The sequence below is a fragment of the Ambystoma mexicanum genome, chromosome 5q, assembly GCF_040938575.1.
Source record: "Ambystoma mexicanum isolate Mex_15411 chromosome 5q, UKY_AmexF1_1, whole genome shotgun sequence".
NCBI classification, from domain to species: Eukaryota; Metazoa; Chordata; class Amphibia; order Caudata; family Ambystomatidae; genus Ambystoma; species Ambystoma mexicanum.
In genome coordinates this window covers 1404013053-1404028500 of record NC_090933.1, presented here as the reverse complement: position 1 = coordinate 1404028500, position 15448 = coordinate 1404013053, and the positions used below count along the sequence as shown (strand labels likewise).

The window sequence follows — 15448 nt, the reverse complement described above, 5'->3', positions numbered from 1 at the left end:
TAGTCATCGTTCATATCCAATGTTGCCATGTAATCCCCCTTTTTTAGGAGGGGAATTGCCTCTTGGAGAGTAGTCATGCAAAATTTGTGGGGCTTGACATACTTGTTTGCAGGCCGTAAGTCCAATACTGGGCGCATTGTCAAATCTTTTTTTGGCACAAGGAAGTAAGTTGAATAAATACCCTTGTTTACCTGGTGTCCCGGGACGAGTTCTATCACATCCTTTGCGAGAAGATTTTCGATCTCTTCGAGTAGGATCTTCTGGTGGTCTAAGGAGTGTATTCTTTGTCGTGGAGGGTGGTTTTGGGGACGCTCTAGGAGTTCTATGCAGTATCCTGCGGACACTTTGGACAGCACCCATCTGTCTGATGTGATCCCTTCCCAAGCTTGGGTGAAGATGGAAATGCGTCCCCCTACTGGGGATGCGTGAGAAGAGACCCTGAACGAAGCGTCACTGTTTTGGTGGAGGCGTGCCCCCTCCTTTATTGGGACTGCCTCTACCCCTACCACGACCTCTTTTGTTACCCCTGCCATAACTCTGGGTAGACTGCTGGTTAGTGTTCCATGGAGTACCCTGGCCTTGGGAATAGTTTGAGCCTCTTTGGGAGTTTTGTCCGCGAGGCCGACGAAAATTGTCATTCCCTCTCTGGTTAGGGGGTTTGTTGGTTAGTTGCCCTAGGGACTTGAGTGTCTCGTACTCGTCCTTGGCATTCTTCAGCGCGTCCTCGACCGCCTTTCCAAACAATAGATCCGGCTCCACCGGCTTATCTATCAATGATGCTTGGGTCTCGGCCTTGAAACCAGACTGCCGTAGCCAAGCATGCCTCTTGATTACCGTGCTTTCAGCAATGAATCTGCCGGCGTTATCCGCGGCATGAAAGGTTGATTCTAAAATGCAACCTGACACGGCTCTCCGACTCGTGCCAATTGGCTTTTTAAGGGTTCTGGGGCGGAGTCTATGAGAGCCGTGACTTCTTCCCACTGATGGCAGTTGTAACTAGCCAGCAGGGTGGTGGAGTTGGCAATCCTTGCCTGGTAGGCGGAAGTGGAGGCTACTTTCTTGCCCAAGCCATAAATCTTCTTGCTCTCCTTGTCGGGGGGAGCTTCGGGCGATGACAAGGGTGTTCCCGCCCTCTTACGGTGTTTGTAACAACCAGGGAGTCTGGTTTGAGATGTCCCCTTATGTACAGTGGATCAGATTGGGCTGCCCTGAAAAGCTTTACAATTCTTGGGTTTACTGCCCTAGTGAGATTGGCGTTAACAAGGGAAGGGTCTATCCTCCTTTGTATTGACTTAAGGATAGGGATGGCCTGAGCAACAGGTCTCCTTTCTCCCACCAATTCCTCTGCAAAGTCCCTCTCTTCCTGAGCACCTTGGGTGTCAATGTGGAAGTGCTGTGCCGCTCTGGACAGGACCTCATTTAGGAGAGGCTGGTTGTCGACAGGGGAGTCGGTAACCGCTGGCTCTTTCTCTACCGGGGAATCTACCCTGTATGTACCTGGGTCGTCCTCCTCCTCTTGGTCCTCATCATCCCCATAATAGCCCGTCCCAGTTTGTTCTTCGAACATGCCCACGTCTGGATCCTCACCAAAGGATGGATATTCCTGATATTGAGAATAGGTCTGTATGTAGAAGGGGTCTGAAGACTGAGTTGGTGCTTCACCCCGGGACTTCTTACTTGGGGTATAAGATCCTTAGAGCCTGAGGGAGTTGACCCTTCTGGGGTATAAGAGAGAAAGTGTTCCGGGTTTTTGGCATAGAAATCTGCCAATGATGACATCCTTGACATTACTCTGTCTATGTCATCACTGGACCATTACCTTGAACTGGGAATAACTCTATTCTGGAGTGCTTTCCCTGTTTTATCCTTATTAGACCTACTGGCCTGAACAGGGGCATTAGGGACAAGAGACTGAGACTTGTTCATCTGTTTAGGTAGAGTAGAATGTAGTTTAGGAGTGGAAGTAGGCTGGGACTGCTTACTTCGTTGTTTTCCCCCCTCCCCGCAGGTGGAAGAGTGTTTCCCTGATTTTTGGGCCCTATCAGAGCTTTTCGATGCCTGGCGCCGAGATTCGGGGGTAGAGTCCCTGTCTCTGGAGAGTGCAAGGGATTCGGCAGCAGCCTTCGCGCTGCCTGCAGACACCGACTCCTGGCATGCTGCCTGGGGGTAGAGGTCGGCGTCGTCCTCCGACGACCAAACCTCAGTCACTAAGGGGAGCGAGGAACTCTTAGCAACAGTGGAGGGTTGCCTGGTGTCATGATGCGATCTTGAACGCGAACGCCCAGAGGATACTGACTCGGTGGACCGTTCTCTACGTGCCTCTTTCCGAGAACTCGACGTGCGCGTCGAGTCTCGGTTGGACCTTTGTTTGCTGGAAGTGGTGTGGGTAGCGCTCGTGTCGCTGGGTGTCTTCCCCATAGCTGCCCTGCCGGACAACCTTCCGAGGTCGGGGACTTGCGCTTGGCTGTCCATCGACGCCACATTGCCCTCGCCGTCCGAAAGTATGGCGTTGCTGCCATCGCTGAAGGCACCCTCCGCGGCCATGGCCTCTTGTCGCTTGGCGTGGTGGGCCCAATGCTTTGTCGAACGGTCCTTAAGGGTCTTCGGTTTGAACCGACTGCACGCTCTGCAATTCACCTCGGGGTGGTCCCTCGGCAAGCAGAGGTTACACGTGGCGTGTCTGTCAACCCAAGGATACTTGCAGTTGCACTTGGGGCAAAATTGAAAAGGGGTACCCTCCATACGCACCCTGTGGCAGCGGGCTGGGAGTGTAGGAATATAAGTAATGTACCTATATTAATCAGGGTGTAGGATATGTGCCACCCCCCACTCTCCCTACTTGCAGGGCCGAGTCCAGAGGACTTCCGAGGCCCAAATCCATCGCTGTATTTCGACGGTTGACTTTTCTCCGATCCGGCGTCGAGTGTCGATGTTCGGAGACTCGACGTATAGGTGGAATAAACGGGGAAATATATAACAATATTTGCAAAATCTGACTAAGTCAGGGAACTCCGCTCAGTGCTTCCGACTAGCATGGCAGAAAAAAACTATCTGAGGGTCCTAGACGCGTGAGGGATCATGGGTACAGTGGACATCACACTAGGGATAGTATTACTGGTACGCCCTGTGTCGACACCCATTTTCGAGTTTCGAAAAACAAACTGCAATACTCTGCAGCTTCCACTAGATGTCGGCCTATGCACAGCATGTGATCTAAGCAGATTCCACAAGCCTCAGAAATATAGATACTGATATGGATGTCTTCTCCAAATGTCTACTTCACCGGATAAGGGTAATTGGGCCTTAGGACCCCTAGAGCAAATGTGCAAATCTACACAGTTCTTTGGAGGTTGTTTCATATCCCATCCTCTGGTGTTGTGGGATTACAAGAAGAGGGGGATCTCAAATGCACTTCTTCAGTCTAACCTAAAGGTGGGGTTTTCAGCGTCTCATACCCCACAACTGACTCTGGCACCAAATTCTATGAGCAGAAGGGTCTGTGGTCATGGTTAGCAGGGAGAAATAAAGAGGGTCCCTAGATCGATCTGAGTGTACCCTGAATTACTTTCCCTTCACCTGTCAGATCTGACTGTATCCTAACTGACCTGTGTCGTTCTTCCTCCCACCGTCTGGTCCTCCCTAAGGCTGACCTGGCTTGCTGAAACCTTCCAATTTGTTTTGCCTATACACTGGTCTTTCACAATCACTTCTACTTCTTTGACCTTCCTCACTTTCTCCCACCACCTCATTACCACTCTCTTCCTTAGATGTGACTTCTTCAGTGTCATTCCAGGTTAATGATGTCCACACCTCCTCTTGGGCCTTAGGTTCCATCACCTTCTTCTGCTCCCTGCTTTCTACAACCTCCTATTTAGGTCTGGGTCCTGGTGTTTCTGTCTCCTCCTGGACATGTTCTCCTTTAGATGTCACCCCCTCTGTCATACCCTTAAGACCCATCAGCCCTCTCTCCTTCTCTGTTGATACCACTTTCTCCTCCTACTTTTTCTTTCCTGCCACCTCCTATATACACACTTGCGTTGTGACATTAGCACAACCCCTCCCTCACTTTCTCTAACCCACCACATCCTTTGGCCCACTCTCACCTCCTGGTGGTACAAACTTGTCTCAGATGTTCTTCACTACGGCAACATCTTTCTTCCCACTCTGCCACCCTGATGTTACCATCTCCTACTAGAAATTCTCCACTAAAGCCAACTCTTCTGCCCACTGTTCTCTCCTGATGTTACCACCTCCTCATGGACATTCCTCACTGCCACACCTGCTTCCGTGCACTCTCCCCTTGTGATGTTGCCACCTCCTCCTTTACGGTCTTCACTATCGCCACCTCCTTCTACCCACTGTCCTCTGCTGCTGTTACCATGTCCTCCTGGGCCCGCTCGGCTCTCACCAGCTCTCCAGCCACCACTCTCTAGTGTCCTAATGTGAGCTCCCTGCTCCTACAACCCTGTTTCAGATTGGGTTTGTGTAATTTATAGTGTTTTCCCTGCTCCCTCTTGATGGACCTTTCCCTTAGGGTCTGCATATGTGAGTGGTGATTGAGTGAGCGTTGGGATTTGTAAATCTTTCTGAGTGTGCTTTTTGGGTTTTGGGCGACAGGGGTGGGGGTGGCGCTAGACAAAGTCTCCATCCGGCCTGTCCACCATCGTGGATTATATATTTGTTCCTCTGACCCAATGTGAAAATTACAGGCTGAAAACATGCTTGGTAAGCGTTTTACTTTTTCATGTTCAATGGTACAATTGTACAAGCACACGATTTATGCTGGCGTGAATACTGGAGTTATAGCCCTGCTTTGCTTGTTGGTTTCTCCATGATTGGGAATCTGCAGACTGGAAGCATTGTTTCCACAGAACAGTGGTGGTTGTTGGGGGATCAATGGATCTCCAAACATAAATCATTAGATGGGCCATTTTAACCGGCAAAGGTATTGTACATGCTTCCTTTGTCAGTTTCACCAAAAAGTTCTAGCTTAAAGAAAACACTCTTCTTTTCAATGTGGGCAATTTGGGTCTGGCTCGGGTGACCTTTAGGCTCTCTCTCAATCTCAGAAAGGGGCCCTTTCACTAACCTGCCACGAATGACAAGCTTTTAGGTCAGCGTCCAAGATTCTAGGCTTGGTATGACCAAACCGGCCAATGGAGTGTGAACAGACTGGAGATCTCAAACTGGCCTGCAAGGATGCACTATGACTATCCTCTGAAAGGTGTTAGGGACTAGGGTAAAGTGCCCAGAGAATCCTCCTCAGTCATTGCCCAGACCCAACATCTTCTAGTACAGGGTGCCTAGCCCCCTGAGTCACTGGGCCTCATTACACGGACGGCGGTAAGGGTTAACGGTCACCGTTAATGGCAACGGTGACCGTTAACCCTTACCGCCGTACTACGAGGTCCCTTAGCGGGTTGGTGCTTTAACGCCTGCTTTTTGCAGGCGTTAAATACCAACCCGCTAAGGGACCTCGGAGCTAATTACGGCACCGCAAAATTGCGGTGCCGTAATTAGCGCCTTCCCCATTCCCATAGAGCGCTATGGGGCAGAAATGGGGAAGGGCATTGGCGGAAGGGGGATTTACCGCCCCACCGACCTTGGAATGGGGCGGTAAATCCCCTTACCGCCAAGGCGGTGCCGGTAATTTACCGGCATGGTCCAGGGTGCTAATAGCAGCCTGGATCACCGCCGTCCGTGTAATGAGGCCCACTGTCTTGTTGATTGCCAGAACCAGAAAATACACTGCGTAACCATATCTATATTAAATGTAGAAACAATATCTCCACCTATGTGCATGATCTCAGATAACTTTTTACAATACAGAGAAAAACGTCTGTTTAAGAACCTTTTTTTAAAAAAAGTGTTTTTTTTGCCTATCTGGCCTTTTAAAAATGTTTTATCATTTGGTGCCTCCAAAAAGCCCATCAAGATATTGTAGAAAGGTTTTCCAAACTGTGAAGGCAAGGGAAAACTAAAAACAAAGAAACCGATAGGTAAGCATGTGAAATATGCAAATGTGACACTGGGCCTCATTACGACCCTGGCGGAACGGGTTAAACGGCGCCGTAAAAGGTGACGCCGCCATTCAACCCGTTCCGCCACATTACCAGGTCCCCTCGCGGGACACGGTAAGCACGCCTGGGAAAACCGGGCGTGCTTACCGGGTCCCACGAGGGGAAGAGGGAGCAAACAGCGGGTCATCTCGTTATGGCCCATTGTTTGCTCACTCTCCCATTCCCATTCAGCCCTATGGGGGCTGAAATGGGAATGGGGAATGACTGTGTCCGGGTCCTTGAGGGAGGAATTACCAGGCCATCCGAACTCAGAATGGCCCGGTAAGTCCTCATTCCGAGTACCCGGACACGGATGCGATTTCGGCGGCAGCCATGCCGCAATAACGGCATGGCTACCGGCCGAACTCGTAATGAGGGCCACTGTCACCTTAAGGCAGCAGGCCCCCGGTGGCTAACGAATAGCATTAGACTCTGGTGTGAGTTAATTTGTTTTCTGTATGCAGTCCAGTGTAATTTCCTCTTTAATTTAATTCCAGATTATAAAGCAAAGTCGGCCAAATTGTTTAGGACTCTAATGACGATATTGACGATTGAGAACTAGGATTACAACTAAGTAACCTTCCATTCCTCAGCATGGGATTTCCACTGATATCCATACACGTTGCGTATAATAACAAGCCTGTACCCTAATAAGAAGAGGATGGAAAACAAATCCAGAACTCAAGAGAATGTCAAGGCTTTCCAACCCTCTTTACACAAACAAGATTATTAAGGAAGCTTTTCTTACATAAGCATCTTCTCCTGCATCAGAATCTACATACTGTAGTGTGTTAGAGGTGTGCATAGATTCCAGAAGATTGCTTCACAAAATCTGTTTGATTGCAATATTTGTCAGAAGGTCAGCAGTAGGGGACGTAACTGTATTTTAATGAGCTCTGGTTCTACCTGAACAGATTTTGATTTGCTTTCAAGTTACATAAAAGAGTACACACGACTGGCATTATGGCAACACACGACTGGTATTATGGCAATCGAATGTTTACATGCTTGTAGACCAGTGAAAGTGACTGTATAATTTCCATACAGATTCTTTCATTTTCTTTTGACTTTTGTTTTCTCTAAATGATAATGGAGTAATCTCTTAACATTCAATTTTGTGAGTACCTTTGTGCTGGCATTGAAACCTCTTCCATGTTATGCTTAGAAGGTTCTGGTAGATGGTCTTCTTGCTTTCTTCAATACTGACATGCACTCTTCTGGAAAGTTTAAATGTTTGTACTGTAGCTATTCAGGAGCCATGCATGACCGGATAAACTGTGTTGAATTTTGGATAAGAGATATGCTGTGTATGGCATAAGTCAGTGTGGCTCTTTTGACCAGCAGATTAGATTAAAGAACCACCATATATAATCTATGTAAGAAATGCTTTAGGATCAGGATTACTTTAGTAATGTGTGCATGAGAGATTTTACAGGCTCTTTGCATGCCCCCAGTTTTTTCCATTTTCAGGTGGGTTTCTGCACTTAGCTTTGCAAATGTCAAGTCCCAGTGTTTCTGTAAATTTGACAATTCCCTCCTCGGTAACACATTACCCTTGTAATATAGAAGGGTAGTAGGGGCAGACCCACGACTGGCCTATATAACATGCACTTGAAGCTTTATAACATTAAATGTCCATGCTAAGGCTTGCCACATAGACTAGGGCCTACAAGCCACCAGTATTCAGCATGGTGGGTTGAAGTGGAATGAAGGAGGGGAATGGAATTTTCTTCTCCCAAGTCAGAACTTTTGTATTTGCCATGTGCTGGTTAGGAATGTAAAAGAAAGACACACGGGAACTTACATTCAATAGGCCTAAACTATATCAATTAAAAGTCAATTGTTTTAACTATATCCCTCTGTGACAGTGAGCTGAAGTTTTCATTTTTGGAAAGTTTATGAAATTCTTTATAAAAGAAAGACTCTGTAGTTAAATAAAGCCTAACCTGATTCCAAAACGTATTTTTGGTAAGGTTTAAGAATGGTGCCTAAGTTTCAGCCTGGTCTCTTCACAAACTTTAATCAGTTTAGAGGAACTGGGCTAGTGATTTTCCTTTGTTTTCTATAAGGCCAGGCCAGACCAATCTAGGGGGAATTAGGCCCCAGCAGGGGCTATCTCCTTGTGTGCATAGCTGCCAGATTGCCTTCATTTGAGTTAGAACGGGTGGAGAGCCCTCTTGTGAAACACACCTTTCTCAGTGACTGGAGTCCTCAACCATCTTGGTTTATGTGTGAATATTTCTGTGATCTATGGTCAAGGGAAGAGGGATCAAAGGAGGGTAGGCACGAGTTAGCATTAGAATAAAGTGGAATTAAAAGGCCATTTGATGTGCCGCTTCCTATGTAACTATTTGGCTTTTTGACTGCAAGGAGCTCTACATGGTGACTGCTGTACCTGAAAGACTAACTTCCTGCTTAACATTTGGGTTGAAGAAGATAACTGCCCAACTTAGTCACTAGTAAGTGTTGGATGGAAACTGTCTGCATACCTGACTGATTTGCTGGGGGATTTTTTTCCAGAAACCATTACTGGTTTAGTTTGGAAGTCCCAAGAAATAAAGGATCCAGAACCAGTGAGCAGCTGCAATGATACTCAAGACCAGTGGACCAGAGCCAGTGCTTGCCAAGTTCTGTAGGACCTGAGAACTCTCTATGGGTTTAACTGACAGTGGTCCATCGTGAATCATCACAAAAAAAGCATGGGATGACAAACTCCAAGTCTAAAAGCTTGCAGAAGGAAGAACCACCATTAACAGGAACCACCAGTGGCAAGGGTCTATAATACCCTTTTCCGAATCTGCAGAAGTATGCTGATAGTGGGATTATTGTTATGACCATGAGTGACAAGCATGGCTGTGTGTTTTGGAGTCACAGCACTAGTTTACATGCTGATTAATGATGTTAGAAGGCACATAACAGTGTTTACTGGTAGGGTAATAATACAATAATCTCAGTTTGTCACACTAATATTCCTGCAGCTGTCATTTCTCAAACAACCTGTTATTCCTTGTCCAAGTGTTTGCCATTCACAGATCTAGCATCAGTCTCAAGTGATCTGCCCCTTCTATTCTTAAAAATCTCAGGAGTAGATTCCTTTCCTCCATTGCTCTATCGCTGATGGTTTAATGGCTGTTTCTATTGGTTGTTGCTTGTACTGCTTCTTTGTAGAGCTGAATGCAGATGTTTGGAAATCTTCACAGTGCACCATTCTGCACATTACTGGGCAACACATGTCTTTTGTGGAAGATGACAAATGCTTTTGAATTTTACTTCGCACTTGGGAATTTACTCGTAGACAATTTCCTACTGCTATGAATCGCTGCTGAATTCCACTGCTTTAAACTCAAACCCTTGCGGGTAGTAGGCTTTTTGTGGCAGCCGAAAATAACTGCTGATGTGCTTGAAGAATGGGGGGCCAAATAGATCATACGGTTACTTTCATGAATAGAAAGAAGATCAGTACAATTTCTTCTACATCCTCCAATGTGCCAGCCTCCATCTTCATACTTATCACTTCTAAAGATAGACTTTCCCGAAAATGCTAAACTCAAGATAGTGTACTGGCATCCAAGGTTATGCCTCGATACATGTAAGTCTGTAAGTCTAGCACAAGAGTCTCTCCCACTTTATTTTCTGGGCAATAAACATGGAAAGCCAACTGCATTATCCTTTCAAGTGCTGGGGGCTTGGTTGACTGCTGTGCAACCTGTTTCAGCACATCTAGCTTCTCCTGTTTATTGTCCACAGACAAATAGCCAATCATTCGCTCCAGGGACTCCCTTAAGTCACTGTCATTGCTTTCTAGAAGAGGCAAGGAACTAGCTGCAAGAAGTGGTGCAAAAATATTTATTAGAGTCCATCCTGAGAATAGCCTGGAGCCAGTGACATTGATTGTCATGAAAATAGAGATCATCTCTTGAATGCAGACACAGTAAGTGATTCAAGTAAGGTGAAGGTCTTTGCCTAAAAACATGGAGTTTGTATCAGTATCCTTGTATTTCATATCTGACACCAGAGAAGTGACCTTTGTTGAAAGACTGGAACAGACAGCGAAGGACCATTAAATGTTTTCAGAGATATTTTATTCAGTGTTTTTACTTGATTTTTAGATCAATCAGCACCTAGTCACATCTGTATAATTGTGTTAAGCTTCCTGGAAAAGAAAAGGACCCAGAATTAAAAGGAATTGATAGAACCCTTTTGAACCTTCACATGAGGCACTGATGCTTGAGTTAATCCTGGGGCCTTAAACCATACTGGCTATACTGAGCAAAATGTATCTATTTTTATTCACATTGTTAGGCAGAAACCTGTACAGTTCCCTCTGGGACCACTGCAAAAGATTTAAGACTACAGGTGTTGGCAGTAAACCCACTTGGTAGCAGTCTGCACCGCACAGATTCACTGTGGTAGCTGTGGCTGAGCAGTCAGACTTCCCTCAAGAAGAGTTAGGCAGTATACAGAGGATACATAATAGGTACAGAGGTACAATAGCACAAGCAAACACTGACCAGAGCTAGGTGTCAAAGTATAAACTTATTTATTAAAGGTACACTCATAAATTACACTAGCACATTAGAAAAGATAAGAAAGTCAAACACAGTTACTATTACTCATATGTACATCCCTAATCGTTTGTTGGACAATTCTAAGTTAACACCACTTATTTCCAACCAGAGGTGAGCACTTAACGTTAGATGGTACTCCAACAAGTATTACCAAAAGGGAGGGAAAAGGCAGGAATAAAGAGAGCAGTTAGGTAAAACACTTTTCACATAAGGTTGGCAAAGACAGACAATAGTGGAACAAGGGGAATTAGTTCGGGGCCCGCGTTAGAGGGAGCCAGGCGAAAATGTGCCCAAGATCACACAATGTCACAAGTCTTTGCAGGTGAGTAGAAAACGGTTTTACTATGGTTCTGAAAAGTTTAGTTAGGGTGTCCCAGACCTACCCAGGTTCGAGAGCCGAGGGCTAAATCTACCCCGTACAATCGGTGGCAAGGGAGGCCGGGCGGATCACAGTACCTTTAAAAGTGGAAAGATTCCTCCAGCGGTGGTAGTCGTTCCTGGTAGTGGGTGCAAGTCGCGGCGTCGTCCCGAGGAAGAGGTGATCTCGACGGGGAGGAAGGCTGCAGGTCGTTGCACTACCAGGGATGAGGCCAGCCGTGGAGTTCTCCGGTCACAAAGGATTTTTACCCCTCTTTCGCGGTTGAGGTAAAAAGTGGTATCCCGGTTGCCAGGGTGCTTGGCACAGGCAAGGCGGCCACGAGATGCTTCGGGACGGCGAAAAGAAGGCAGCAACTGGTTGTCCCCACCAGTTAAGGGAAGAAGACTCTCCGGCAGGAGATCTCCTCTGTCGTCGGGAAAAGTGGTGAGACGATTCTGCAGGGCTTCACCGGTGGTGTCGTCTTGGCAGGTCGGCTCGGCTTCTCCCTCTTCGGCTTCTTAGGTCCTGTGGCGACTTCTGAAGAACCAGTCCCAAAAACCCTGCTTTTATGCAGCAAACCCCCATTCATACAGCCAGCTGTCACTCAAACATGCTAAGTGGTGAGCGGGGTGGCTCACCACTTGGGCCAATCACACTAGAGTGCGACCTGAGTTGGCAAGGCAACTCGGTCCAGGGTGCATAAACCCCCTCCCACACCCCCTGTGGTACCCAGACACAACGGCACCACTTTGGAGGGTTTCTGTGCAGAAGCCCGCCAAAAGTGGAACAAAGGCTCGACTCGGGTTCAGGGTTACTGAAGTGAACCTAGACGCCATTTTGGCGGCGAGTTCCGGCAAAAAATCCCAACCGGTGAATTTATATTAAATAAATAAAAAGGCGGTATCTTTAACATTGCACCAAAAAGTGGTGCATAAAAAACCAATGGGAAATCCCATTGGGAAATATTCCGGTGGAATATTTCCGTGGTATCCACTGCCACCAGCCAGAACTCGGCGAGGGGGGACGGGACAGTACCCCCTCGACAACAGACCCAGGGGCAATCTAATTGCCCCTACCAGTACTTCCACAGTAAGATGGTTTGTACTGGTTAAGTTCCTAAGTTAAGACTAGTAAAGTCAATGGTAACTTTACAGACCCAGGGAGACAGTAGTCAGTCCCAGAGTGTGGAGTCTATGTTTGGGGGTCTCTAAGACACCCCTGTGCTACTGCACTGAGGGTGCTGTGTAACACACCTTCAAAAACCAATGATGGCCTAGGGGGAAAATTACCCCCCCAGCCCATAAGCACATAGCAAGTCACAGAGAACACTCTCAAGTCATGTCCAAGAGTGAGGATAAAAGAGTCTCACTCTTGGCAGGAGAAAAAAATAAACCCCACAAAATCCAGCAAAGCTGCTGGGGGACTCACTAGGTTAGGAAATTCAGCCTAAACAGAGAATTCTTCCTAACACACATTAAGAGAATGAATTGTGTGACAGAGTCAGGAGCCTTATGCTGTCACAAGGAATGTGGACCCCTATCAACTTGGGGCTGGAGGATTACCAGGGTACTTGCCAGAGCCGGTTCGGACCCAGAGGTGGGGTGAGGAGTTGGGAGGGTCACAGTCTCTGTCCATACTAACTGTGCCTGGTTGGAAATGCAAAGTACCAATTTCATTTACCCATACCTGTCGTATAACATGTTGGCCAGTGTGAATTCTCTTGTCCGGTAGGGACTCTAAGACCAGGATTCTTTGTGGCAGAGACACAATCAGACGGCTCACTAGTGAGAGAGGTGGTGATGAAAAGAAAACCAGCGAACCGTCGCGCAAACAAACTGCCAATTCAGACGCTCCTTCAACAACAAATAAAAACACTGAAGTTAACTGTGTTTGTAGTAGAGCACCATTGCGGATCACCAGCGGATTGCTGTTGGAAAAGGGGTAGGGGATTAAGGACTGTGTTATGGTTTCTCATCTCTGTAACCTGGCACCTGAGGGCGGAGAAGATAAGGATTGGCCCAGATAACCAGCTGAGGCAGAGCCCAATCAAAAAGGGGAGGAGGAAATAATGAGGGCAGGAATTTCAAGGCAGTGTGGGTTGTTGGATTGAGGTCCCGGGAGGAGAAGGCAGACCAAGAGACTAGGTGGTGGAAGGACAATGCAACGGAGCACAGAGAAGGAGGATCACATAAAAACATGTGCATGGTGAGGTATTTGTTGGTGAGAGACAGTGGCACTTGGGTGTGAGGGCGTGTGTAAGGTGAGTGAGTGAGACTAAAAGAGAAAGTAGGGGTATGAATGCGATTATTTGGGAAAGTAGACTGGGAGGGTGACTGTGGGAGGAGTTGTGAGTTGAGCGTAGTGTAGTGGTAGGAGAGTGTAGCGGTAGGAGAGTGTAGTGTAGCAGTAGGAGAGTGTAGTGTAGCAGGAGGAGGGTGTATTGTAGTGAGAGAAGAGTGTAGTTGGAAATAGTGGGAGAAAATAGTACTGATCAGTTGAAGCTGAGTGGTGAGTAGTAGAGTGCAGAACAGTGGAGAGTAGATGGAAGGGAGAGTAACAGAGAGGGGAGTAGATAAAAGTATAGAGAGAAGGGGAGTGGTAGTAGAATAACATTGAGGGAACATGGAGAGGAAGACAGAGGGAGAAAAAGAGTGACTGATGCTCAGTGGGAGGCCCTGACCCAAAACAACGCTTTTATGTAGGTATGCACCATTTTCTGACTTCAGTTGCATTTTAAAACGTAATTTGTTTGTGTGATATTAACATTGTATTACCTGATATTCTTGGAAGCTCTATAATTTGGTACATGGGAACAATGTAAATAATTCTGTTTACAGTACCTGTGGATTCTCCATTGTAGATCAGGCTATACCAAGGTAACTGGCATAAATCCACACAAGGGTTGGTAACAGTGATAGCCTGGACTTCATAGGTGTAATTAATTGTTGCTGTCCAGTTCTCCAATGTTATCATCTGGAAAGGGTGGTAACATTAATCAGTATTAAAGTTCTGTTATACATTTATTAAGACGTTTGCAAGAAAAAAAGCACTGCTGTTGTAAGCAATAAATATAATGTTGTTTGATATAACACATTTCTTTACATGTTCAGTCTTACAAATTAATATGTACTAATATATAGTTGATTTATAAGGCACTTTCTGGGAATGCAAATACTTTGAGGTGCCACAAGTTGAAAGGGGGAAGGGAGAGACTGGTCTAAAAAGAACTGTCATATTCAGATCAGAAAAGTGCTAAATGAATGGAAGTAGGAGACTATGGAGACAGGCAGAAGTCCCAGTGTGGGGAAATAAGTGCAGAGGGCACTCTGGAGCCCAAACCTATGTACAAAATATCAACAGGAACCTCAAAAATAGATGGGATATACACACTTAACCAGTAGAACCCATAAGTGAAAGGCAGGTGATCCAAGAACATGGCAGTGGTACAGAAGGAAGATCGAGGCCCACTGAAGAGAGCTCAGGATGTAAAGTGTGCCAGGGTAGTCCAAGGACCAAAGGGCCTTAATGCCAGTGAGGGCCTGGGGAAGCTGGCCCAGAGGAACAGAATTAACAGGAGCAAGGCCTAAGAGCCAAAGCAATTCTTCAAGAGGGTAGTCGTCAGTAATTTCCGGAAATGAGAATGACTTTCTACTGCCCTCAAGGTAAGAGGTGGAGAGTTCCAAAGATAGGCTCTGGTGGCACCTAGGAATCTACCTGTACGTATTTCCACTTGTCTCACTGGATGCCAAGCAACCTGGAAAAGTAGATCCTAATACCCCAGAGGAGCAGTGGTGAGGGATTCAATCTGGAGGGATCTGGACCTTGGCCCCAGTATGCCAGGGCAATGATGCAGAGGGCCTTGAAGGAAATCCTAGTTCCAGAAGAGAGCCAATAAATACATTTTAAGGAAGGGTAATGTCATCTCTATTTCTGAGGTCCATGATGAGCCTCAAAACCTTGCTCTTCATAACTAGCATCATGCGCATAAGGAATGTAGAGAGACATAGGTCAAGGCTTATGCAGTAGTCAAGCACAGAGAGGACCAGAGCCATGACCACATCCATATTAGAAGAGAAGTTGAAGAAAGTCCAAATGCATTTATGAATTTGAAGCTGGAGACAAGTTCTTTAGAGAGTTCGAGAATCTGAGCAGTGAAGGCGCAAGAGATGTTGAGGACAACACATGAAGTTCTAACTGAGGGAAACATAGTAGGGGACGGGCCCAGAAAATCAGGTCTCCGAAATGGTAAAGAGGGAAACATGGCAGAGCCAAGGTAACTGGTTTCAGCTTCAGAGATATTGAGATTGTTATCATACATATAGGCTTGGATAAGGGATAAGGGAGGTGCACGACAAAAAAGGTTAGGAGTAGAAGAGGTGTCATGGCGATTTGGGTGATAGGGTCTGCAGAGGTGAGGGGTAGGTTTAAAGAGTCAAATGGTGCATAATACAACCGTAGGGTAT

General features: G+C 46.6%; 1 protein-coding gene across 1 annotated transcript in view; it reads right to left on the bottom strand.

Annotated features, from left to right (window-relative positions):
* LOC138498459 (fibrocystin-L-like) overlaps positions 1-15448 on the bottom strand; it is a 1772245-nt gene that overhangs the window by 1136321 nt on the left and 620476 nt on the right. The window contains exon 17 of the mRNA XM_069622209.1: positions 13826-13958. Coding sequence (XP_069478310.1) covers positions 13826-13958 — 133 coding nt within the window. The remainder of the gene's footprint in view (positions 1-13825; positions 13959-15448) is intronic.